Below are 27,500 nucleotides of genomic sequence, written 5' to 3' on the forward strand. Positions count from 1 at the left end.
GAATCCCATAAATATTTGAAAAAGCCGATGGGAAAGCCATCGACCCCTAGGGATTTCAAATGGGCTAAGTGCCAAACCACTTGTTTAATTTCAGAGAGTGAGAAAAGCCATTGTAGTACCTTTAAAACTGCATGCTTTTATCCGATATTGACCTTGTCATGTATGCGTTATGATTAAAATCTTAGAATTATAAGATGATGCACCACATATTTTCTTGTCCCGTCCTTGGTTTCAAAAAATATTTGGATTGCCATGGTGGGGTTTTTAGTCTAATTTGAAGCTCTATGTACTCAATTTGAGATCTCATATTGACTTAAAATTTAGCCCCAAAAGGAAAGAAGTGGCTGATTATTTGGAGTTGGTCGATTAATCTTGTGTAGTGCTTGTTTTGGTAGGGACGAAACCCAAGGACTTTTAAGAGTAATCTTGCAATACTTTGAAGAATTTAGTTTTTATTGAAAAATCTTGGAAAATTATTGATATATACTAATAAGTCATAAATTTTTTAAAAATTATTGTATTAATATCAGGTTTTTACAATAGCAATTTCTTTAAAATATCAAGTTAAAATTTTCACTTTTATGAAATATATATTTTAGATCTGGATTCAGATATGATTCTGATTTTGTCCCAGATATGGATTTGTTATTAGCATTTCAGGTTCAGATTAGGATCTCCATGATAATGCAGAGTGCAAGGAGAGTGGCACAGCAAAACTCACGCACACACCGAAATGCTCACACCAGCACAGTGATGTAGCCCATTCACTATCTCAAATGAAGCTTGTCCCTCGTGGCGGCCTGCAATGGTATTCGGCTACTCTCTAGATTTGTCATAGTTAATTAAATTGAAAATTGTTTGTATTGCCTAAGAATCATTGCACAGATTGGATCCTTTTGCTTATATTTTTGTTATTTGAATTTTAAATTGGATTTCAGTTTTTTTATTAGGCTTTAGGTTGATTTTGGATTCATAAACTTTTGCCTTTTTCTATAAACAATCATTGTTCAAACAAATTTGGGACGATTAGAGATTTATTTTTTATTCTTTTAAGCTTCCAAAATTTTCGTTTTATCTTCAGTCGATTTTTAGTCTTTTGATAGTTTAGTATGCAATAGTATAGATCGTGGTGTAGTTTTTACTATCCCACTCTGGACCCTTGCATCATATTCATTAATCATTTGGAAGAAAATCACTATTTGAGGGAGCTTTAATCCCATGAACCATCCACACAGGCACTTGTGTGTGCATAAGTAAAGCAAAGACATAATCCAACCAAAAAAAGGTCCAAAATCTATAACCACTGATTATCAGGCAGCTCTCCTTCTTCAATATTTGAGTGTTTCATCAACTAAATCTTATATATTTATTATTTATCATTTATTTAACAAGATATATGTTTTGTGAAGATTTTATTTTTTGAGAAGAAAGGCAAACATTCTCATTTTGTAGAAATTAATTCATGACATATACAAAGATAATTAAAAACACGGTGATTGAGACAGCTGAATTCGAGATGAGCTATCAAAAGAGGTCCCAATTCTAGAACCGCTAAACATGAGCATGTTGAACCAACATGTCCGGAAGCAAGGCGTTGCTCCTGTTTTTTGCTTTCTTCAACATCATCCATTCTCTACACTCGTTGGTGGTTCTAACCTGTAATAACTTTATGCTTGGGGTTGCCCTCTAAAAAACAATCTCATGCTTGTGTAACCAAATCAGCTGCCATTAAAATCAAAACCCAGCTACTCCACTTGTAGTCCCCTTTGCCCGATCCTTTTGAGAGAGGAACACATCTCACAGACTGCAAAAAATATCAGCTGTAACCTTGTTCTAGAAGAACTCCTGCAGCTTCCTAAACCATATGCACCCAGCGAAGAGGTGCTCATTAGATTCCACAACACACTCACAAAAATAGCACGGACTAACCAGTTGAAACCCCATCAATTGGAGATTGTCAACAGTTTTTGCCATGCCGTGGAGAACGAGTCACCCATGGAGGAAGGTCAGCCCCCCCCCCCCCCGTGATAGTGATCTGGCAGCCAGGTCGCAAAAAGCTTGGCTGGTATCTAGTAACAAGAGGTCATATTTTACTCTCTATCTTTCTCGTATTTTCACCTTATTTTGTCATTATTGTTCCTAATCCTCATTCCTGACAATGATCACATCAAATCCTGAAGTTGTTGGCTAAACTATGTTGTCTAGCTACATTAATCTGCCATTGTCCCTCAACCGACCAACTGTTGTGAAGTTTTTACATCTCAACATGTTTTTCAAAAAGTGGAAAGGGATGGCTCACAATGCATTTAAAACTTTACAATACAAAGTATTATAATCCGTTAATGTTTAGCACTTAATTTAAAGACATACCAAAATCTTGAAAATTCAGAATCTAAAACATACTTTTTACTTCCTTAAAAGAATATTAATTAAAAAATAAAAAATAAAAACAATATGTATTGTCTGATTGAAGAAAAACTCAACTGTTGGAGAATATATAAACACCATATGATAATCCATGATTGTAGAGGGTGTCCAAGTTCAGCTCATTTCTTGATTGAACTCAGCCATGGTTGAGTTCGTGAAAAGCCTAAGCCAAACAAGCAAAGTACAAGCTAGTTCATTTACAATATATATATATATATATATATATATATATATATATACTTGTTCATAGTTGAAAATAATAGAATTTACAACATAAACCTACTAAGCCAAACTCAAACTCGGCTCATTTACAAAATAAATTATTGTTTCAAACTTATAACGAATAGGATTTGAACTCTAAACTTATTGCGTGCAGGCTAAACACTTCAACCATGCATCGTTTCATTTCCAAGCGCAAGCTTTAAGATTTGAATATGAAGCATTTAGGAAACTGAAGTAGAAGAAAGTAATAATTGAAGAGAGAAAAAAGTAACATTAAAAAGGGTAGATAAAGCCTGCATTTTTGCTCATCCTTGAGCCTCTTCTCCAAAATAAGTCATAAATAAGTTTTACATGAAAAAATAATTACTAAAAGAACAATTCTTCTTATAAAGTAAAAGTGTAATTTCAATATCATGAAAGTTTGACATTTTACATGTGGGTGATTCCTTGGAATGGAGCCAATTGATATACAACGATGGGACTTCTGACTTTATGTTTTGAATCATCCCAAACAAGTGAAGCTGATGCCATAGGATTGGCGCCAAGAGGATCACCATTCACCTCTACCTTAAAGGATAGACGTTGTCCCCGTCTGCTAAATAAGAGAGTTTCTGGTGTGACATTGATCTTAAGCCCACTTGGGACATTGACCATTGCTTTGTAGACTGAAGTTGTTGCACCAACATTGGTCACTGTGCGATAGAACATGGCATGGATCGGGTCGGATCCATTGTTAACTTGGACCTGCATCGATGGGTAGTTGAGACCATCATAGCCTTGGCCGGCAGGTATGGCGGAGCAGTTGTTATATTGACCACCAGTCACAATTCCCAAGGCAGCACCGTCTATGTGATCTTTACAGAGAAATTGGGCGTATGACAATTGGTCCATGTCATACACTAGGCCTGGGTGAACAGCATGTCTTGGATCAAATAGACCCGAACCGTAGGCAAATTCTGCGTCCTCATTCAACCTTGGGTCCATCATCTTTGCTGGAAATGAGAAAGAAAAACGGTTAAAGATATGGTATAGGCACCTTTGAATCTTCAGACATAATGGGCTATCTGGGTTAGCAACTTCCAAGGTTAGGCACATCTAGAGCAGTTACGGTCATGGGTTGTATTCAATCCATCTTGTACATCTCACTTGGAAACCATGAGAATGTTAAAGCGGGGGGCCATACATAGATAGCTCCATCAAGTGAGATGTGCAGTTGCGATGGAATATAACATCATATCAAATAGCATGACAACTGCCCTCGTTGCAACTATTTGTAAGCACCTGCCATGGTTTTTTTTTCCCCCTTATATTGGCAAAAATAGGCACCTACCATGTTGAGAATTGAGTATTCATTTCAATGGAGAGAGCAGAGACATTTTGCAGATTATTTTTATGAATTGCAATATAGAACTATTGGCATGTTATTTGGCGAATCTCTAATTATATTTTTGTTTGCAAAAGGCAAATCAATGGATTTCCAAATTCACACATTTACAGACCGAAGCAAAAACAGAGAACAACACTACTATTTTGATGCAATCTACCAACTATAGAATTCTTTGAGTGAAGTAAAGGATCAAACTTACGAAACCACAAAGACAGATCTATACATCTACAATCAGATACTAGTGTGTATTTTATTTGTTTTAAGGCATCATTGTCAATGCAAAGCAAATATTATAGAGGAAAAATATCAAATAAAACAAAATAGAAAACAAATTTACCTGTGGTCATGAGAGCAGACTTGATTGCAGCAGGAGACCAACGAGGGTGGAAAGACTTGACGTATGCAGCCGCACCACTCACATGAGGACATGACATTGAAGTTCCAGACATTATATTATAGTTAACCATTCGTTCGTCATCCTTCTTCCCAGTCATTGAAGATAATGGTGTATATGCGGCCAGAATATCTAGCCCAGGGGCAGTGATATCAGGCTGTAATCAAGGGTATGGTTATTAGATCAAGCAACAATGATTAGCACTATCCGATCATTTAGAGGACAGAAGGGGATGCATGGCATCCAGTCATTGGGCAGAGTACCTACTCAGCCAATGACCCGATTTGCTATCCCTTTTAAGCATGTAAAATACTGCATTACCTTGAGGATTCTTGGTGAGAGTGTATTCGGGCCACGAGATGAGAAAGATGCAATTTATGGAATGCTCACATTAACTGTATAAGACTTGTATATAACTGCATAAGGCGACCTTCAAGAAAAATAGAGGAAAAAATCAATTTTAATGGATGATGTTTGGAACAATCTTTGTGCAACAAGTATATACGTGATGTAATATAGCAATTCATAGAGCTTTGGAGAATAATTAAGATGGCAAAATCAGGTTTTTGGAAGGTCTGTTGGCTTCAGTCTCCCATTGCAGACAACATTGTCAAGAGTTGGCAGTCTTATTGATGTGGCCAAATATCGTGGGTGGGCTTTAATTAGAGTTCCAGATATGACTACTCCATTGCTTAACTTTATATTGACATCGAATTGCTTCCCAAATACGAATTCGGGTGATATTCAAGGATGGGTTTGTGTCACAAATAACCCTATCCTCCTCTGGAATTAGCTAGATGAACAATGTTAGGGGCCCAACCGAGAAGGAAGGAGTTGTAGGCTGACAGAGAAGGATCGTCACCTACGATACACGCCACCGCGCAACAACAACAACAACAACAACGCAATTGCGCAAAAAGGGAGTGAAGATGATTGTATAGTGGTGGTCAATGCATGGAAGCCTCTCACTTCAAGGTTTCATTGTAACTGTTACCTATGTCAGGAATTTAAGTGAGGAGATCGAGTTTCAATTTACTTACCTAGTGGAATTGATGTAATCATTTATTGTCATTGATTTGTTGGTATCCACTAAAACTGCTGGTAGAGCAAAAGGGAATGCTACGTCTTGGCTTTTGTAACTCTGAAAGATGATTCCAGCCCCTCCAATGTCCCTAACACTGGAGTCAAGGTCTTCTTTTACCAAATCACAAAGAACAATCTTCCCTTTCACCTTGTTGGGATCTAGAGTCTGATCACAAAAACTGCAAACAAATTGTTAAGCAATCATGAGTACAAGCTATAATCCTATTGCAGACATTTTATAGGGTGTGAATCTTCAACCCACTTTTGAAAAATATTTTTTGACAAATATAACCGTACGGATCGGATCTCTATGGTCAAAAACCTAAGGATTGCCTCTTGTAGCGAATTCTTTTAAGAAGTACGTGAGATTTTATATATATATATATATATATATATACATATATATATATATATACACTACACGCGCAAACGAACCCCAAGAATTTCTAAAAATTATCGTGAACTTTCCCGAGGAACGCAAAGACTATACAAGTATGCAGTTGTTCTTACGTTGGATATGGCCCGTAGCCACCTGAACTGCTTCCTGCCTGGGCCCCAGTGATGAGTGGGTAATATTTCTTATTCGGGGAATAAGTATTTAATGATATGCCCTGTCATTTTAAAAAGAAGAACCAAATTAACAAACTTAATATATAAGCTAAAACAAGCGACCTAGCTAGAAAAAAAGATTGTGAAGAAATTTTTTAGTGAAGAGCCAAACGTATACTGTAATCTGCATGCCATTGCCCAGTGCAAGTTTGGTTCTGAACTGCCGATCAATGGAACTCGCCGCCACCGTAAGGATCCATGGTGACACATTCTCCACCATGCCAGGGTCAGGGCCATTGTTCCCGGCCGACACCACTGTGATAATTCCCTTACTCATGGCATGAAACGACCCGATCGATATTGCATCCTTGAGGTATCCATTGTTCATGCCGCCTATGGAGATTGAGATCACATCAACACCATCGGCGATGGCATCGTCGAAGGCAGCAAGAATATCGATGTCGGAGCAGCCAGTGTCTTCCCAGCATACCTTGTATGCAGCAAGGCGAGCTGCAGGGACTGCACCCCGCGCAGTGCCATTAGCAAGCCCATACATGCTTGCGTTTGGAACTTGGACACCAGCTGCAGTTGATGCTGTGTGGGTGCCATGACCCTTAGTGTTAACTGTAGATAGTATATCAGAGGGTTGAAGTTTCGTGAAGGGTCCGTCTATTCTATAATAGTTGGCTCCGATGAGTTTGCTGTGTCAATTTAATTATTGAAGGTTGGGAGTGTAAATCTTTGAATGAATCAGAGAGAGAGAGAGAGAGAGAGAGAGAGAGAGAGAGAGAGAGAGAGAGAGAGAGAGAGAGAGAGAATACTTGTTACACCCACTAAAATGCTCAGATCTTTCACATGTGCCCTTCCATTTAGCAGGAGGAGGTCCAAGATCCTTGTCGTCAAAGCTCTGTGAATGGGGGCTGATACCTATGTTTATATGAGGAAAGATGGCATCATTTTCTTGAAAAGAATCAATTTTATGAAAAGAAGAAGAAGAAGATCTCCTTCAAAATAAAATAAAATAAAAAGAGCAACAAATGTGACTGGGTCAAGTTGGCTAGAAAACCAAGGAACAACTTATTCATATCTAATCAAACCATTGCTTACATTCATAATACCCTTTAATGCTTACCTGTGTCCAAAACTCCAATTATGACATCACTTTCAAACTTGAGCTGCCTTTTTACATTCAAAGGGAAGCCGACGAAATCCCACGATCTTGTGGTGTGAAGCTTGTGATAGGAATTAGGAAATACTGATGTCACGCCTTCAGTTTCTGCACATTATTAAGTAATAGTATATTAAACAAGCTAAACTATTGGAAAAATTGATTGTGTATACAATAGTCAATGTACTTGTGTTTCATACTAACCAGCTAAACTTTTTGCTTCCTCCGGTGAGAGTTTTGCAGCGAATGCATTGAAACTTCGCTTGTAACTGTAGACCATTGTCTCTCTTGCAATGTCATGGCTGCCAAAATGAATTTCATGAAATTAAAGCAAATTGCTCATCACATGCTCAAGGAATGCCAATAATTAATTGTGAACGAGTGGAAACTTTTTTCATAGTATACACATTTATGATTTAGTATCAATAACAAATAAATTTTCGAAACTTAAGTTTGATAGGAAAACTCATTCATTTGAGATACTACTGCTACCATTTTGATGTAGGATTGGTTGGAAAACATCATGTGGCACCAGCCATGATTGTTTGGGAAAGCTAGGTTTATATATATATATATATATATATATATATATATATATATATATATATATATATAGAGAGAGAGAGAGAGAGAGAGAGAGAGAGAGAGAGAGTGCTAAATGAAGCATGTTATATGGGTTGTATGAATTTTTTTTGTTTTATTTTAAAAGTTTGATCATACAGATGAGATCTGTGTGCCTGGTATTATTCGGATCAAGGCATGTAGTGTTTGGTTTCAAGACATGGTTGGTTTTTATAATGTTTGAAAAATTGATGGCCAAAAATCATAAATCTTCAAGACTCCAAATATATATCATGATAGACTGCACCTGTCGATGGATTTAGAGAGGGAGAGAGAGAAAGGAGAACATTCACCATTCAACATTACCAAAATACATCCAACAGAATATTGGATGGGAGAGAAACAAAAGAGAAAGAGAGAGAGAGAGAGAGAGCGACCTGCCGGTTACAGATGCAAGCATGTGATGGTGCGTGTCTGAGAGAAAATTGGATGGCACGTCTCCCATGTACACGATGTATGACTGCCAATGTTAGATAGTTTAATATATGAAATGATTAATCTATGTCAAGTATCAACAGAAAATCTTAAGTTATGTGAACCACCAATAATTGCTTGAGATTTATGACTTCCAAATAATCAAATAGGCAAAATGATATCCAATTGACTCACTAGCTACCTACTTGTGAGAAATAAATTTGAGCTAGTCTCATCAATTACTTACCTTCCTTTCCGTGGTGCTACTGCAATGGACCACCGTGAGTAATAGGAAGCAAATTATGAAGGACATTTTTGAAGTACCCATTTTTCTTTATCTGTTTGGCAAAAGATACTTGGAAGAAATTGGTAAAATGGATTTGGTAGGAAAAATAAGGGAATTTTTTTGAAAGGAATTTGGATTCTTTTTCTTTGACTGCCTTTTACATGCATGCCAAACGGAAAAACAAATGCATTTTGGAATCCTTAATTCCCAAGAATTGCTCTACTTCCCAAGCAGAACCTTCACTTTTGCTAGACACAATGGAGGGCAAGGAGAAGATCGGTAAGTTGTTTTCACGTGGTAAGTATTAATAAGGTGATCAGTTGCTAGCCTGTGGTTGAGATCTTTTTCCCTTAAATTCTGGATGTTAGAAAACTTTCTGCATTTAGACAATCATAAAGATACCCTTGGCATTACAAAGAATGGAAAATCAATATATGAGCTGGATCCCAGCAACCTGGATCCGAACTTGAATTTAATGCTGCAAATATGGATCCGAACTGAAATTGCAGTAGAGTTGAACTCGTATATGAAGTTTTATATGGTAGTACTGATTCTGACAGTGTTTGTAAACGAGAGTTTTCATGGAAATAAGCATAAATAGGTTGATTTGTATTGTTGTATATATTCCCACACATGCATGGATCTAAATAGATTCAGATTGAGTCCAAAATAACATAAATATGAAGTCGATCTAAATATATAAGTAGATCTTATTTTAAAATTCATGTATGGGTAGCATGTCTAATTTGTAGTTTGGATCAAAAATCCGTCTGGATCCAGTCCCATTGATGACCATTTCTGATCAATTAGACAAACCGTGCTTGGAGATCCATTTGTTAAAACAGGCAGGCTTAAGCCCTGGACAATGGAGCAGGGCCCAATTCTGGCATAGGTGAGGTTGGTCCAGATCTGACTCAATTCCTAATTTTCGTCATTTCTTTTTTGTAAACCCTAAATGTAGAACCACCCATCTTATACGTTTTGAACCGATTGATTGCCCTATTAATTGGGAATTAGGGTATCTTCAAAGGACTTGCTGTCAATTAGTAAATTGAACATATTTACAGCCTACAATTGTTGTCTTAAAACTAAAAGGCTCATCAAGTGGTTGGAAGACCATGAGCTTCGGGTCCTATGATTCGGTTCAATTTCAAGGGGTATCCAAGCTTTTGGCTTGAACCATCTTGAACTGTGTCAAACGTAAAAAAGCTAATGGCAAGTGAAGATGATCATGCTTATCCTCAACTTTGTACAAAAAATTCTCCAATAAACAAGGAACTGATTGTATGAATTTTTAGGGTAAAATGATCCGCCCCAACCCCAAATTATTTGTTCCGAATCTGTCATATTCGGATATGGATTATCTGAATATCAGATTTTATAGGTCAGATCTACTTCGGAATAGGATTGAAGCTTCAGACCCATTTTTCACCCCTACGCTATGCCACTTTTCAATGATCAGATCCAGTGTCGATTCAATCAAGACCGGATCCATATCCGGACCTGTTTTGATCCCAAGGTAAAACCCAGTCAATGATTCTGTTAGTGTAAGTGAAACATAGACCTTGACAGACCATAAATTGTGTGCCTGGAAAGTAGTCAGTCTTCCATGCTCTTGTGGACATTCAGGGATTCCATGGAGCCAAACGTTTGCTTTGAACCTTGCAATGTTGTCCCTAAATGTGGGTCAATGGTTCCATTCCCAGCCATGTACTGGACCTGCTACTTGGCCCACAACCTACCGAGCAAGTTCATTTGGCTTCGCCAAAAATATTAAAAAACAAAAAACCAGTAACAAAGACCATCATAAGTGTTTAATTTGGTGCACCTCTCTTTCCATTATTCGATCCACATATTCTTCGCGTTGGGAGTGTTAACTTGTATAGTGTAACTAGTGTCCTGCAATCCGGCGCTATAGATGTGTTTTGATATGGTCAATTTGCTAAGAATCTACAGTTGAATTATGCTTTTTTGACAAAATTACGTTAACTTTCTGATGAAAAACATGCTTTTTTGGGTTTAGAAAGATAACAATAATTATGGGATATTGATTTTTCAAACCCTAATAAAAAACTTGTTTATGTACCAAAAATTTGAATGATGCGAGACTAATTCACTTTATTCTTGACAGTTTTGCTCTTTTGTCTGGTCAAAATCATAGCAAACAATTGAATTTTTTGAAATAACAACTTACATGGCATATGATTTTCTCAAGTGATAACTTACACAAGTAATTTAACCAAGGCACCTAAATTTTTCAGGCAACAAAAAGGCAAAAATATTAAGAAAAAACTTAATGGACAGATTTGTCATAGTTTCTAAGACCTTCTCATAGGCTTATCTATCCAAATTAACTTTTGCTAGCGACATTGTTGTTTATCTTGTGAATCATGTGAATTTAGCATAATAGTACTATAGCAGGTGATGAGATATCACTTGCTGCAACAGAGGATAGAGAATAGAAAAAACACAGTTACAGTCCACTGATCCCAATACACCTGCTACAAAAAACATTAGCAGATGCAGAAAACATAGATAAGCAACCACATTAGACTACACTAGAGTCAAACTATGAGTCCATACTACTTCCATTTGACTGCAGATCATCCAGCTGATTGAAAAAACACAGTTACAGCCCACTGAGCCAATCACTTGTATATATAGGAGTTGTTTGCACACTTTTGTTCTCATTGCTTTTACTAAGCATTTCTTCAATAAAAGCTTTATTTTTTATATTTTGTTCTCTTGTATTAGCCCTTGTAGGCTTCTTGTATTGTCCTTAAAGGACTCGTGGTTGAGCACATAGTGAATCTGCTATTGTATGCCTTTAGTGGCTCTTGTCTTTTCATCTTCCACTTCTTTCATTACATCATAAGAAAGAGAGGTTGTGCCCTACCCTTTCCAAGGCCTTTAAAATGCAACCTATAGACAAGTTGTCCTGAGTAAATATGTTGTAAGCTAACAGCAACCATGTAACAATTGATTGCTTTTTGTTTGAAACTCACCAAACATAAAGAGGAATAAGTTTCACACACGTCTAGCTGGCTGAAAGACTCATTAAAAGCCCATCTTTTTAACATGAAATGTTGTCATGAAACTTATCGAACTGCATGTATAACCTTGGAGTAGTAAAACCAATCACTATAGAGATTGAAAATTTGTATAGAAACTCCCTTACAAACAAGCTACAATAGTAACAGGATTGATCAAAATAATATGAATCATAAAGCAAGATAGAAGTTGCATTAGTGCATGCTGAGAACCGATAATGAAGATCCCAGAGCTATGACAAACTGCATCAGCACCTTCATTTTTAGTAATTTAAATATATACGAGGAGCAATTCCATTTTCAGCAATAACCTTGTTGAGCACATGATTAAATCAGCTGAACTAGTGAGGATTAAAAGAACTGCCACCATCATGAAGACCATAAAGCTGCAAAAAAAGCTACACAAGCAAGAATGTAGATTATGCAACAGAGAATAATAATGTAATTGAGACGACTCTGACTGTTATATGTGAAATTTATACAAAACAACATCAAACAAGTTATCTGATGCCAAATGAAATTAGAATTATATAAAATAAAAGTTCATTTTCTAAATCACATCGTTCTAAATCTTTGAAGAAACTCAAAAAGGATGAGAGAAGTGTGTCAATCCTCCCAAAATAAAAACAAAATAAAACCCCAATATCTATGTCACACGGACTCGGCTAAGGAGGCACCGCACCCGAGTCGACACGCCCCAACACAGGTGCGGCTTCGGACACGGCCCGGACTTGGTCAATGCCAATTCGAACTCGGCCAACGAGTCAAGGCCGAGTTCGTCCATGTTTTGCACTCGATCAACATTGATCGAGTCTATTTTTGTCCATTCTTTAGGACAAAAATTTATAAAAACTAAAAAAAAATATATCTTTTATATATTTTTATATATACTTCTGTCTTTAGAGAGAAAGACTGTGCAGAGTACAGTCTTTACCCAAACTGCGCAGAGCATAGTCTATACCAGACTGTGTATATATATATACTTTTACAAAAGATAAAGCCCCCAACATTAAGAAACGAAAAAGAAAAAAATACTTTTATAAAAAAGTTGCAAGGTTTTCCTTCATTCGATGCAGCCCATTTAGTTTTTTCTTTCCCTCTGCCCTCGTCTCTCTCTAACTAAACCCGTCTTCTAACTCCCAACCTACCCAACCCCTCTCTCTAAAAAATAACAGAAAGAGAGTTCAAAGTTGAAAAAGTTAGGGTTTTTGTTTGTGTTTTTCTTACTGAATGCATTTCCTTTTTTGTTCTCCTCTGATGGTTCATTTTACTTGATGATGTGAGGATCATTGATTTTTTGCTCCCTTTAATTTTGGGGTTTGTGGGTTTGGCTTAGTATTAGAAAAAAATGCATCACATGTAGGGATCAAACAAGGTCTTCACCCTCGCCTTGTCTTAAAATTCTGCCATCCATCCCCGCACAACTTTTAATTTTAACAATTATCCTCACCTCCATCCCCTGTCCAAACAAGCCGAGGTGGGGTGGGACCCCATTTCCCCTTGGTCCACCACCATTCCTAAAGAAGGAGAGAAAGCTTTACTAATAGGGATCTGTGATTGGGTGGGTGGGGAGGCAAGGCGGGGCAGGAGAAAGCGCAAGTCCAACCCCACCTCCACCCCTGCATACATTTTTGTTTTAACCTCCATCCTCGTTTCATGTCCAACATACCCGGTCCAAGGTGGGGCCCCATTTTTCCCCGATTCATTGTCATTCCTAATCACATTATAACCCCACCTTGAGCTTCAGATGGGGTTTGACCAGCCACTACCAAACTAGTTGAAATATATTTGGCTAATATTAAGCTAAGGCACATAGAAAATGAAACGATTAATCACAAAAACCCAAATGATGGAAAGGAACAAAAATAACAAATTTGTGAGGGTGGGCCTACAAAAAGTGTTTCTTCAAACTACGAGAGAGAGAGAGAGAGAGAGAGAGAGAGAGAGAGAGAATGTGGTGGGTAGGCATGGAAGTTGTAAAAGCAGCTTAGAAATCAATGGTCCCCACCTCTCCTCTCAAAAGAAAGCATAAGAGATTTGTTAAATAAAAAAAAAACACAAAGATAAGTTTCTTACCTTATTTTTTCCTTATGCTCTCTCAATTACCTTTTTTAGCCCAGCCAAACCCACAAACCCCAAATTCGAGAAAATAAAAAAAAAATCAATGATCCTCACATCAACAAGAAAAAAATGGACCATCAGAGGAAGACAAAAAGGGAAATGCATTCAACAAGAAAAACATACAAAGAAAATAAACCAACCTTTTCAACTTTGAACTCTCTTTCTGTTATTTTTTAGAGAGAGGGGGAAGCTGGGATGAGGTGAAACGGTTTCAGCTAGAGATAGATGGGTCATAGGGAAGAAACTGAATGGACTACATCGAATGAAGAAAAACCCTACAATTTTTTTAGAAAAGTACTTTTTTTACAATGTTGGCACCCTTTTTTCTGTGGGGTCCACTTGGAATGCCAAGTAATGTTGTTGTCGAAATAAACACCCAAGACTAATCTCCATGTAACTTTGAATCCAATGTTCACCAGCCTAATTAGTTTCTCATATACCTTACTTTCATTAGAAGTATATACATATATATATGAAAATTAGAATATGTTTTCCAGCAACTGATTTTAACCAACAATCATCCGATTTACAGATCAAACAGCTTCTATCTTTCCCCTTCCCTACCTTCCCCTTTTCTCTCCCACCACTTCCACCACTATGCCACTAGCGTTCTCCCTAATGACCATCATCACCCAACAAGGTCCACTAGTTTCCTCCCTATCACCTTCAGTCTCTATTAAAGTTGATTTTCTTCCCACCACCAACAACATTCATCTTGGTCAGTCTCCTCTCCACCTGCCGCAGTGTCTATCCAGGCCAGTTTCCTCCCCACCACCGGCTAGTCTCTCTCTCTCTCGCTCTCTCTCTCTCTCTCTCTCTCTCTCTCTCTCTCTCTCTCTCTCTCTCTCTCTCTCTCTCTCTTTCTCTCTCTTTCTCTAGAAAATGACGACCATCATCCCTCCCATGAGCCTCTTTTTGGCACTTTAAACATTGTCCCTCTGGCGAGCAATGACAACCATTCCTCCATCTACGAACCCCACCTCTAGCGATCTTCTACTCTCTCTAATCGGGTTCTCCTCTGCATGTATCTCTCTGAAATCCACCAAATCTTCCCTTCCTTAATTACCCACGACCCAACTCCCCATTTTCTGCCATTTCCGTCAGAAAGGCAAAACCGCATATTTCTCTCATCGGTTGCTTCGTCTCTGTTTCAAACCCTAATCTTTTCTGATCGCAGAATCTCTCTGTCCCTGCAAAGATCGGGAAATCTCTCTGTCCCTGCAAAGCAGAAGAGCCCTGGTTGAAAGCCTAGCCTCTGCCCCTCTCGGTCTCGACTCAAGTCTCACCTTCGTCCTGCGGTTCGTCCCCCTCTGCCACCATTCCAGCATCGACGACGGTGGGAGATTGGGAGTTTTTGGCGTCTAGCCAGCGGTGAAGGAGCAACCCCCCTCGACACTCAGGAGCCACCGTCGCCCGACCTCCTCTGCACGACGCCTCTCGTTGTGCTCGAACCACCATCACTCGACCTCCTCTGCAGCTACGCCCCACCGCCCCTCAGGCAGCAAGTTCTTTCGAGTTTTGGGGGTTTCATGTCTGCTGAAGAGGGCCTTCGACTGTGGATCCTCGGTCCTTTGGAGATTTGGGGGTTGCATCACCCTCGCTCGCTCGTCGTGCTCCAACCCTAGGTCGACCTCCGACTGCAGCCATCCACCGCACCTCCGGCAGCCAGGTGATCTCTCTCTCTCTCACCTTTCTTCCTCATGAATAGCTCGCCGCATGTTTTCTAGGGTATTGCTTTCGATCTCTCTTTGAGAGCAAATCAACGGGCCCTCCATATCATTTCTCAAATTTTGCATTTTCAAATTCCAAAATGATTTCAGTTAAATTTCTTTTTCAAAATTCAATTTCATTTCTCAAATTTCAAACTTTTAACTTTCATTCAAAATCCCAATTCCAAATTCAATTTAAACTGGAATTCTGAGTTTCAACTTTATATTTTAAAACAAATTCAAAGTTCAAAATGAATCTCAAATTCAATTTTGATTTTCCACTTTCAAAATTCAAAGTAAATTCATTTCAATAATTCAATTTCAATTTTTGAAATTCTCAAAATTCAGAGTAAATTCAGTTTAAAAGTTCAATTCTAATTTCAAATTCAAAATTTGTATTCTAAATTTTAATTTCAAATTTCATTTTCAAAATCAAGAGTTCAAATTCAAGTCTCAAATCAAGTTTTCATTTCAACTTTTAATTTCAAATTCAATTTTAATTTATAAGTTCATTTTTCAAAACTCAATCTTTCAAAATTCCAAACTTCAATTCTAATTTTAAGTTCAAGTTCAATTATGATTTCAAATCTCAAAATCAATTTTTAAGTTTGATTCTTTATTCAAAATCAATTCAAATTTGATTTTCAATTAATTTTAGATTTAAAAGTTCTCAACTTTGAATCCAATTTTAAAATCTTCAATTTCATGCTTTCAATTCAAGTTTTAACCTTTCAATTCAAAATTGATTTTTGAACTTCAAAGTTTACTTCTTAAAAGAATGTTTTTAAATACATTTCAAAATCACTTGATAAAATCCAAGTTTCTGAAACATTTTCAAAGAGCATACACATTTTCCAAGTTCAAAATCATAGCACAAGCCTGATTTCATGTGCATTAAGAACTTAGAATAATTACTTAGACCAATTTACGCAAAGCAGAAGGCATGAATTTTATCCTTGGTTTGATTACCTTTGGTAAAGGCGCTAGAAACGGTTGAACCTCGTACCGACGAGCGAATCGTGTCTCTTCATTTTCTCATAAATTTCAAAATGGAGGTGAGTAATTTTAAAATATCTCTACAAAAGGTCAAGTGAGACCTTGCGAGAGTTTTTCTCTTTTTTTCCTAAAAAGGAAGAAAAGAAAAATTTTTGCAACGATCACAAAAACCCATAAAATTTTGATACTTTTAAGAAGAATAAAGGCAAATTTAATGTTAAAATATTATTTGAACTTATGATATGATTAAATTGTAATTCAAGTTTTAATCTAGATTTAGAAGAAATTTCAAATTAGGAATTTATTTTGAATCGGGTTTTAATTTTTAATTACATTTAATCTAGATTTAATTTGAATCTAATTTTGGAGTTTATTGTGAATAGAATTTTGAGTTTTGATCTAGTTCAAATTTGACTTAATCGTCAATTTGAATTTAAATGTAACACCTTTGACTTTTTAGAGCATTTTTAATGAATAAAATAATATTAATAAGGATTTTTATATGAAAGAAACATAAAAATGCAAATTAGTCTAAGTTGAATTTGAAAAGATATTTTATAAAGAATCAAAGTTGATTTTATTGAAGTTTTCATTCAAAATTAAATTTATAAAAAGTTAGAATTTTAATAAAATAATTGGCAAATTGTGTCGAAATAAAGTCAAATACGATTTTAGATGAATTTAGGTTTAATTTGATGTGTAAGTGATGTAATTTTATTAAGTTAAAATTTGGTTTGTATGGATTTGAAAACCATTCTAAAATAGCATAAAATAATAAATATATATTTTATAGAATGAAAAACTTGAATTAACAAAGTTTAATAGAATGATAGAGGTCCACATGTGAGGTGTCCCCTTATGTGGGCCCATCTTATGTGGCAACTCATGTTGGAATTAAATTTAAAAGTTGTAAGTTAGAATCCGTGAAAATTGATATTTCAAAAGTTTTCTAAAAATAAAACAAACAAAGAGAGAAAAATATATATGTATGTTAAAACTTAACAAATAAGTGATGTGTGTTCGGCTAAGTTGTTTTGAAATTTAGAAAGTTTGGGATGAAAAATTAGGAATTAGAAAGTTTTGTAAAGGAGAGAGAAACTATATAAAGAACCAAGAGGGGCTCATGCCCCCCGCCCCGAAATTCCACTAGAGGGGGGGTGAATAGTGAAATACGATGCAAGTTGATAAAATAAAAAATAAAGCAATAAGGCACAACACAATAAACTCAGGATTTATACTGGTTCGGTCAAAACCCTGACCTACATCCAGTCCCCAAGCAAACCACTTGAGCTTTCCACTATAACATCCGAGTCACCGGATAAATAGTATAACACCCTCTTCCTCAGAGGTCTTCTTCTCTCAACAGAGAAGGGGCACACCCTCTTTCACAGAGGTCTTCTTCTCTCAACAGAGAAGGACAACACCCTCTTACACAGAGGTCTTCTTCTCTCAACAGAGAAGGGCAACACCCTCTTTCTCAGAGGTCTACTTCTTTCAACAAAGAAGGAATATAGTGAATAATAGAAAGTTACAATACTTCCTATAAAACCTTCAGAATCATATGAATGCACGAATGAAGGATTCTCAGAATGTTCTGTTCTTTTCACTCAGAAGATACTCTTTGTCAAAGAGTTATTCTTGACTTTTTCTCTTTCTTTTCTCTTTCTTTTCTCTTTCTTTTTCTAGGCTCTCTTTCAAATATCGAATAGGAATTTTTCTCGTTGTAAGCTCACATATTCATTCCTTGTCTTGAATAGTTCATTTGAGTGTGTTTATATAGCTTTAAAAAAGTAGTCATTACTTTTTGAAATCGTAGCCTTTTTGAGATGTGAAATGTCATGTTATTTCAAAAAACATCTTTAGAGAAATTCGAGAAAGTCTTTTTTCCATAAAAGTAAAATATAGGGTACACTAGTCGTTGTAATATTTTAGGTAATATATATATTTTATGTAAAAAGTCTATTTCTTACAATAGTACATTGAACGTTGGATTGTAGGCTGTCATGTAGTTTTGTCTTTATCCTAATTAATGATTTGTGGTACATAAGTACTTCTTTACTTAAAATGAGTGTAAGTACAATAAATGCTTTGAGATATTTATTTGTACATAGTCATATCAAGAGTTTTCTTTATGATGTGTTTTTCAAAGTCTACAGAGAGAATGAAGACTACAAGTAAGTCGACATTCTTGAGAAGGATATTAACAAGGATTTCTTACAGGAGGTATTTAATGCTATACAAAGAGAATGATGACTTCAAGTAAGTCGACATTCTATGGGTTTGTAAAAAGGTAACTAGAGTCTTTTCAAAACATATTATATTTATTTTCTTTGTGTAGCCGATTTCATGTTTTGTCTTTTTCCTATATTTGAAATCATTTCTTTAAAGAAGGTAACTAGAGTCTTTTCAAAACATATTATATTTGTTTTCTTTGTGTAGCCGATTTCATGTTTTGTCTTTTTCCTATATTTGAAATCATTTCTTTAAAGAAGGTAACTAGAGTCTTTTCAAAACATATTATATTTGTTTTCTTTGTGTAGCCGATTTCATGTTTTGTCTTTTTACTATATTTGAAATCATTTCTTTTCAAGTTATCTTGTATATGATATAAGGTACAATTATTACATTTTGAAATCATGTCAAAATACCTTTTTCATAAAGGGTTGTAAGAAGGTACAATTATTTGTTTTCAAAAAGGAGCTTTTTGAAACTATCGTATACTTTTATGAAATAGATTTTATGAATGAGTATGTAATATGCAATATGCATGCTTCTGAAGGTTTTGTTACATATGACTCTAAAGAAGAAAAAATCTTCAACTTGAGGTAGCCGATCTCTTTAGATGGTCTTTAGGAATGCATGGCTCAACAAGCTTTTTCTTCAAGGAGTATGATTGCACCATAGTTGTACTTGAACAGGAGGTCTTTATCCTTTTTAAGTGAGATATCCTTGCATCAAATACTCGTTAGATATATGGCAAAACATATCCAGTCATAATATAACATTTTTCAAGAAGACATATTATCATATTATATGAAATCAAATATGACAGTCTATCATATTATGTGACATCAAAACAGAGTTTCTCAACATTCTCCCCTTTTTTATGATGACAAAATATGCTCCCCTTGTCAAAAAGACATTATGCATAGAAATAATACTTATCATAAAAATATTGAAAAATGTTAAATACGAGTATTTTTCTTCAATAATGGAGACAGGTTTTCTCCCCCTTTGTCATAGACAAAAATGAAGGGATCAGAGTAATAGAGTTATTACAGACCAAACTTAAGTAAAGTTATTACAGTAAAAAAGATAAATTATTACAGTCCAAAAACAAATGAGTTTATTCCGAAGGTGGAGAGGATTGAAGTGAACGGTTGGCTTGATCCGACTGGAGGGTCTGTAGAGTCTGCTGCAACGAGGCTTGATTGCGAAGTATGCGATCCTGAGAACGCTGGACATCCATCAGTGCAGAGAAATAATCAAAGTTGGATGTTGGATCTTCTTCATCAGAGCCGAGAAGGTGCAGGGACCTTAGATTGAAGGAAGTAGCATCGAGGATCTGAGAGGGATAGAGGATAACTTCATTTTGAAGGGGTACTTTGAAGTATTTTAAAATGGGAGTTATAAAACACCCGAAAAGAAGAGGCTGGAATTTTTTATAGCGAATAAAAAGGTCGAAAAGAATGTTGGACCAGTTTATCTGAGTAGAAGAAAAAATTGCGTAGAGAAGGAGAGAGATTTTTCTTGGTACTAATCCCTTGCGTGGAGGCTTGGGATAGATATTGTGGAGAAGAATCTGGGCAAGTAGTTGAGCATGAGGTTGGAGATTCCTCATGTGCCAGGGAAGGTGTGAGCAGTTGGTACAGAGAAGAATTTTTCGAAGTACCGACCGGTCGAGTGGTACTATGTTGTCTAGGTTTATGTCGGTGGAAGGAAGGTTTAGAATTCTGCCTAATGAGGAAGTATTAAAGAACATCAGGCGTCCTCGGACTTTGGTGGTGATGGTGGTTTGCTCATGATCAGAGGAAAAATTTGTGTAGAAGAGTCGGACGAGTTCGGGATAGTAGGCAGCTTGGGATGAAGATCCTAGTAAGTGTTTAAGTTCGGGGAGAGATCTTTCTAGGTCAAATAATACGAAGTCGTCGTAGTGAACCAATTTACCTTCATGAATTGGTCGTGAGCAGAGTGAGTTGTAGTGGTGAAATAGATCGGGATACCTTAGATCGGCGGCAGTGATTACATTGTTTGAGGAGGAAGCCATGGCAAGAGCTTAGGAAGAACGAGCAAGAGAGAAATAAAACTTGGAAAGAGTTTATAAGAGAATAGAGATATTCGTAGGGAATGAGATATGAATCAATCTAATAAATAGAAGAAAAATAATGGTGATAAGAAATGAATGACATTGGAAGTGAAGGATTTTTAGATTTTAGCTAAAAGAGGAAATGCGTGAGTTATAAAATAAGAAGCTTGTGAATGATAAATCAAATCAATTTTGGAAGATAGTGGATTATATTAGTATATATGTTAAGAAGGACATATTTTCGAAATAATTTTTCTATATATCTATCAAATTTACTATGGGCGAGTTTATTGAATAGTGAGAAGTGTCATGAATTGAGTATGAAGTGACATAGTAAACTTAATGATTCAAGAGTTTTTAAAGATTTTCGTGAAGATCATGTAAGAAAAGTTATAAAGTGAATAATGGCCTAATAGGAACAAACAACTTTTCAAAGAATTTACTTTATGTGAAAGCTTTCCAAATGCGTGAAGGATGAGTTTGGAATAGGACAAACAAGAATGTATGAGGGGATGCAATAATTTCTTATTTAAGAAGTGTATATTTTGGTATACGTGAAAGGAGTGTGAATAGATATAAAGAAGAGTGATACGGATATGTAGAGAAATGAGAGTGGTCATAAAGGACAACAATCACTTGATGTTAAATAGGAGATGACATAAAGTGGAGTTATGATAGATAAGAAATTAAGTTTTGCTTAAAGGACAAGGTTTTGATGATTCTCGATTGAAGAGAGATATAAAATATATGAGAGAGTCATGATCACGGATGGAAAGGTACTTTGTATAATGTAGAGAGAGAGAGAGATAAAAAGGTGATACAAATTGTACTTATGAGTGGAGTACAAGTTTTTGAAAAGAGAATTTTACAACACTTTTTCGTAAAAGATGTAAAGCATGAAGAGATGATAATAGATTGTTCTTAAGCTATGATATAATAGATGATATAGTAAAAATTTACGTGAAATATAACAACTTAAAAGGTGGTATGAGAGGATAATCATTTGAATTTTTCATGAAAGGCATTAAGATTTTAGTGAAGTGTCTCGATAGGAGGAAAAGAAGACATGATAGAAATAGAGTGTACGTAATATATGATATAACAAATGATATAGTAAAAAAATTATATGTAAAACATAACAATTAGATCTTTAGAAGAAGGTAAAAAGAACCAAAAAGATAATCATTCGATTTTGACTAGAATTTGAAAAGCAAGATTTCTCATAAAATAATATGTTATCATGTTGAAGGTGAACCAACTTATCGTAAGAGAAGTTTTTACAAAAGGATAAAAATAATAAAGGAGTTATGAGATGAGTGATGTGAGCAATGTCATGATAGCTTTTACTTTAATATAATTAGTTCTTATGGATATGAGTGAAAGAAAATAGGACAAGGAGTCATTATGGATGTGCACTTGAAAGATGACAAGTTGAAAGACATAAAGAATGTGTCATGATGAATGTGTTAGAGTATACGTGAATATGGAAACCTAGTTTGACTAACAAAAAAAATCAATAAGAAGAAAAAACCTTTTAAAATAAAATTTTAACATAACTTATAAGAAGTATTAATTTTAATAAGTGTGATTAATTTATAAGTCACTTAGTTTGCATATTCCTAGTTCTCTTCTAATTCGTGTGAAGTCTTCATGTTTCAATGGTTTAGTGAATATGTCTGCTAACTGTTGATTAGTGGGTATGAATTTGAGTTTAATTATGTTGTTTAAGACTTGTTCTCTTAAGAAGTGGTGTCTTATTTGAATGTGCTTAGTTCGTGAGTGTAAAATAGGATTCTTAGATAAGTTTATAGCACTAGTATTATCGCAGAAAATAGTTGTATTTTCAAAATTTAAACCAAAATCTTTTAAGGTTTGTTTCATCCAGATAACTTGTGTACAAACTAGGCTATCAGCAATGTATTCAGCTTCAGTAGTTGATAAGGATACACAGTTTTGTTTCTTAATGAACCATGATACTAGTGAGTGCCCTAGCATATGACATGTTCCACTTATTTTTTTTCTATCAGATTTACTTCTAGCAAAGTCAGCATCGTTGTATGAGATTAGATCAAATGTAGAGGATTTTGAATAGAATAATCCAAAATCAACTATGTCTTTTAAATATCTTATTATTCTTTTTACAGCTTTAAGATGTGATTCTTTTGGATTTGACTGAAATCTAGCACACAAGCAAACACTGAACATAATATCTGGACGGCTAGCAGTTAAATATATTAGTGATCCTATCATACCTCGGTATACCTTTGTATCCACAGACTTACCATCTTCATCTTTGTCCAAAACAGTAGTAGTGCTCATAGGAGTGGTTTTTGAAGCAGTTGAGTTCATGTTGAACCTCTTCAGAAGCTCACGAGCATACTTAGATTGATTGATGAAAACTCCATCCTTGGTTTGCTTAATATGCAGTCCAAGAAAGTAGTTGAGTTCTCCCATCATACTCATTTCGAATTTCTTCTGCATGGACTTAGAAAATTCTTCATAGAGAGTGTTGTTAGTAGATCCAAAGATGATATCGTCTACATATATTTGAACAATTAGTGTAGCGACCCAAACCCAGATTTCCCGACCTTTGAGGAAACCCTTTTTTTTTTTACGAGTTAGATGCACAAGTGCGGAAGAAACCAAAAGGGAAAAGAACAGGCAGAAAAACCCTAGGCGGTCACTACAGGTGTGAAACAACATTTAAATGAAACAACCTTTATTAAATACATCTTTACAAAATTGTACATCCAATCCCTTATACAAAACACTGCCAGGATCCAACAAGCGAGGTTCAGAAGTGTGGGTTCGAAGTCCGCTGCAGCACATCGAGCTCCACCACACGTCGAAGTAAACCTGTATCCCCATAAAACGGGGTCAGTACTCTTTCGAGCTGGTGAGACAAACCAAGACACATTACCCAAGTGTGGAATACGAAAGCAAGCTATACAAGGTAAACTTAGCATGCCATTATACAATATTTGAGCAGTTGCAGCATGGACAAGTATAGAACAGTGTTATCTACACATGGAGCATTATCAACAATTCCTATAGCATGCATCAAGACACATGATTTAGCAATGGATCAACATTTGTAACAAGGTATGCATCGCAGAACATAAAGTACAAGCGTATCAACATGAAAGACTGTAACTAGCATACATCAATGCAAGTAGTCAAAGCATGAGTGACTATTATGCATCACAGAACATAAAGTACAAATGAATAATTTTGTGCGTCGTGTCATAAGCGAATGAACTATCCTATGATAATTCGAACATTGTATGCTATGATGCCATGATGGGACAGTTAGAAGCATTTGCCATGCAAGACCTACCTCACAAGCTATGCGAAGGTTCATAACCCGCACATTGTAACCATAAGCGAACTTATCTCGCTAACCACTCGCCAAGGAGTTCCAAGGTTGTGTAAGTCTTGCACCACTGCAATATCCATAGGCTAAATTGCATATGTCTCGCACTACTGCAATATCCATAGTGCATCCCAAGGCATAGCAAGCACAATAATGCCCACGTTCCTTAGTTGACAAACATACGAGATTTGTTAACATGAGTTAGTGATCACATTCATCACGCGTGTCATCTATGTACTTAAAAATTGTGTACCAACTACGCTAAGTCGAATCATTATACATTATCTTTGTCCACATGGATCCATCGCATAAGTCAAAACACTTAACGCACTCGTAAGGATACTGGATCCCGCTCCAATCACAATTACATCCCCTTTGGCTATAGCTCGGATGTCTACTAACAAGGCTATAGGCACGACAATAAGAATGGAAATTTACATATAAAGTTTGCTTCGGTTTGACAAGCACAATCCATTTGTGATACGATGAGTCAAATCCATCACGTTGCTAGGGTATTGGACCCCGCGATACGTATGCACATGCATCCGCATAGGCTGCAGCTCGGATTGCCATAAACCAGCACTCAATGCGCAACCACGGGAGAGAAAATCATCTATTAGGACTATCGGTCATTCGTTGTCATGTGGCAACTTGCGCACGCGCACCGGGTGCAGCTAAGAAAGAAAACCCAGGTCTGGACCGACTGGTCCAGACCTCACTTGGGGCTCGGCCAATACCAAAACGCAAGGGGTGCAGGATTTGCACCCGAAGACGACCCACCTGCTGCAACTTGGTTGCAGCAGGCTGGCCCAACACAGTCGAGGACTGGACCGACTGGTCCAGATCCAGGTTGGCTTCGGCCAAAGGTCCAGGAGGTGTGCAGGCCTTCCAGCCTGCGTTTGGACACAGCCCAGCTGCTGCAACTACCACAACATGCCCGAAAATCTCAGCTGGCAGACGAAAAAGGGCTGACGCCCAATCCGACAATCATGGGACGGCCTTTGACAGGTCTGGACCATTTCGGTCCAGACCATGTCAGGCCAGAGATGGGGAAACCGAACCCACACCGACCCGTGTTGGTGGGTTCGGTTAATGCTCGAACTGAACCAAAAAGGGAGGAAGAAGGAAAGGGACGCCCACGCTGGGGACGGTCTGGGCTAACCTTGCTGGAACGTCCAGCAACAGGAAAATAACCAATGGTGCAGGCGTTATGGTCAAATGACAAAAATGGAGTGTTAAACGAAATGGTGCGATTCCACCACAGCTCGGCCCGTTTAGCTCAAGCCGGCAGCACCCAAAATGGGGCTAACCCGAATGGATGGGTTGGCTGGGCAGGTGCCATCCGCGGCCTCCTCGCCAATGAAATGAAGCATGGGAAAGAACATTGATGCAACCACTAAACCATGCAAGACACAAACTTGAAACTTTTGAGGAAAATGAAAGGCTAAAACATTTTCTTGTAAACACGTTTTACCAATGCTAAAATGAGGTTTAAAAAGTACCAATAAGCGTGCAAATACGAAGAACTGTATGGCCTTAAGCTATAGTGCCCATTTTGCACGAGGAGAAAGCTTAAAAATGTACTTAACCGAACATTCATAATGCATGCCCCTCAATTCGTAAAATACATAAACGAGAAATGAGGAAAAAGGAATGGAAATGCTCAAATTGCAAGCCAAAGTAGAACCTTGCTCAAACGGAATCCACAATAGGCATAGGGAAGGAGGTGTCTCACCTTCGCGGCTTTAAGATGGAGGAAATGAGGAAGGTGGAGGCAATGGTGTCCACGGCTGGAGTTGCTCCACACCACACCCACAAACTCACTCTCAACTTGGTTTTGGAGAAGAAGAGGAAGAAGGGGAAGAGAGAGAGAGGTTCCTCCAAGAAAATCGCCCAAGAGGTCCTCTCTTTCTCTCTCTTGAAACCTTAAGTACATAGGGTTTACAAAAAGGAACGGCTAGGATTAAAACTCATAAGATGGAGGGCTGGAGTGCTCCACGCCTCACCCCTAGGTATCCACGCCCAATGCATGTTGAGCTTTTAAAACATTTCAGAAATCTTTCAAAAACGCCATTGCAAAGTGCCTTTAGTGTTCGAAAGTTTTACAAAAGAGCCACCCAAGCTCACCCAATCGGATTTTAGCATTTGGATTCTTTTGAAACAATTACAAAAACGCCATGGGGTGCCAACCCCATGGTCCCCTTTATTGAAAAACACCTTTCATGATGAGCTTCAAGGCTCATCATGAGTTTCAAAAAGAAGAAATGGCCAATCGTGGGCTATGTTTTAAAATCCATGAAATTCTTTACAAAAGTACCACTCAGCTGGTCAAACCTTGACTAGTTGGTCAAACATAGACAAAATCGTCCCCCCCCTAGAGGGGCGCCCAAAGGTTTTGGGTCCTCTAGGTGACCCGGATCCAAGATCCAAAATCGTCAATTGATAAGTTTCAAAACATCATTTAATTAATGCCTTAAAACACTGAATAAATCCAATTAAATCTTTCAATTCTATTTATAACCTCAATTACTACGAAATGCATGAAGTCTTATAAGGAAATTCTCATCCGATTGCAAGAATTAAGCGTATTATGATTCGGGTTCAAACTTGGGCCCAAACTCGTAATTCGCATGCACTGACGAGGTTTTTACACCGTATAAGTCCCAAATTCGAGGACAAACCATAAAAATATAATATAATTCAACCCTTAAATTCTTAGAGGCTAATTCATTCAGATATAGACACTTCTTACTTGCACATTATATTTACGCAATTTTCAGGTCGCGAATACAAGGCAAAAATACGAAGCATAATCAAATTTCATCAAATCACGTGCTGCTTCACAAGTACACACAAACATACATTCCAACTCAAATCACACAATAAAGCACTCAGAAATTCGCGGGTCTTATAATTAGGGTTTGATTATTCACTATTTTCACAAATAATGTCGAGTCTGCTTTGCCTACAGAAAAACTAGTTTTTAATAGAAAGGTTTTGAGTCTGTCATACCAAGCACGAGGTGCTTGTTTTAAGCCATATAAAGCACATTTTAGTTTGAAAACATGATCTGGATATTGTTCATTTTCAAATCCTGGAGGTTGTTTTACATAAACTTCTTCATTTATAAAACCATTTAAAAAGGCACTTTTAACATCTATTTGATATAATTTGAAATCCATATAGCTTGCATATGCTAAAAACATTCTAATAGATTCAAGTCTAGCAACAGGAGCAAATGTTTCATCAAAATCAATACCTTCCTCCTGATTGTATCCTTGAGCTACTAGTCTGGCCTTGTTTCTTATAACATTACCTGTTTCATCTAGCTTGTTTCTGAAGATTCATCTTGTCCCAATGATCAGATGATCCTTTGGTCTTGGTACAAGATCCC

At 36.8% G+C, this 27,500-nt stretch overlaps 1 protein-coding gene across 1 annotated transcript; it reads right to left on the minus strand.

Moving 5' to 3' along the window:
- Positions 1 to 3,078: 3,078 nt before the first annotated feature.
- Positions 3,079 to 15,180, minus strand: LOC149842974 (subtilisin-like protease SBT4.14). Its single transcript, XM_090000793.1, has 11 exons — positions 15,009 to 15,180; positions 14,789 to 14,912; positions 7,435 to 7,532; positions 7,195 to 7,338; positions 6,884 to 6,989; positions 6,241 to 6,763; positions 6,024 to 6,124; positions 5,471 to 5,692; positions 4,752 to 4,806; positions 4,374 to 4,587; positions 3,079 to 3,641 (listed from the first exon to the last, which is right to left on the minus strand). Exons 1-11 carry the CDS (start codon positions 15,178 to 15,180, stop codon positions 3,079 to 3,081), a joined length of 2,322 nt encoding a protein of 773 aa, XP_089856919.1.
- Positions 15,181 to 27,500: the final 12,320 nt, after the last annotated feature.

The sequence above is a fragment of the Nuphar pumila genome, chromosome 3, assembly GCF_984573655.1.
Source record: "Nuphar pumila chromosome 3, dmNupPumi1.hap1.1, whole genome shotgun sequence".
In the NCBI taxonomy this organism is placed as follows: domain Eukaryota; kingdom Viridiplantae; phylum Streptophyta; class Magnoliopsida; order Nymphaeales; family Nymphaeaceae; genus Nuphar; species Nuphar pumila.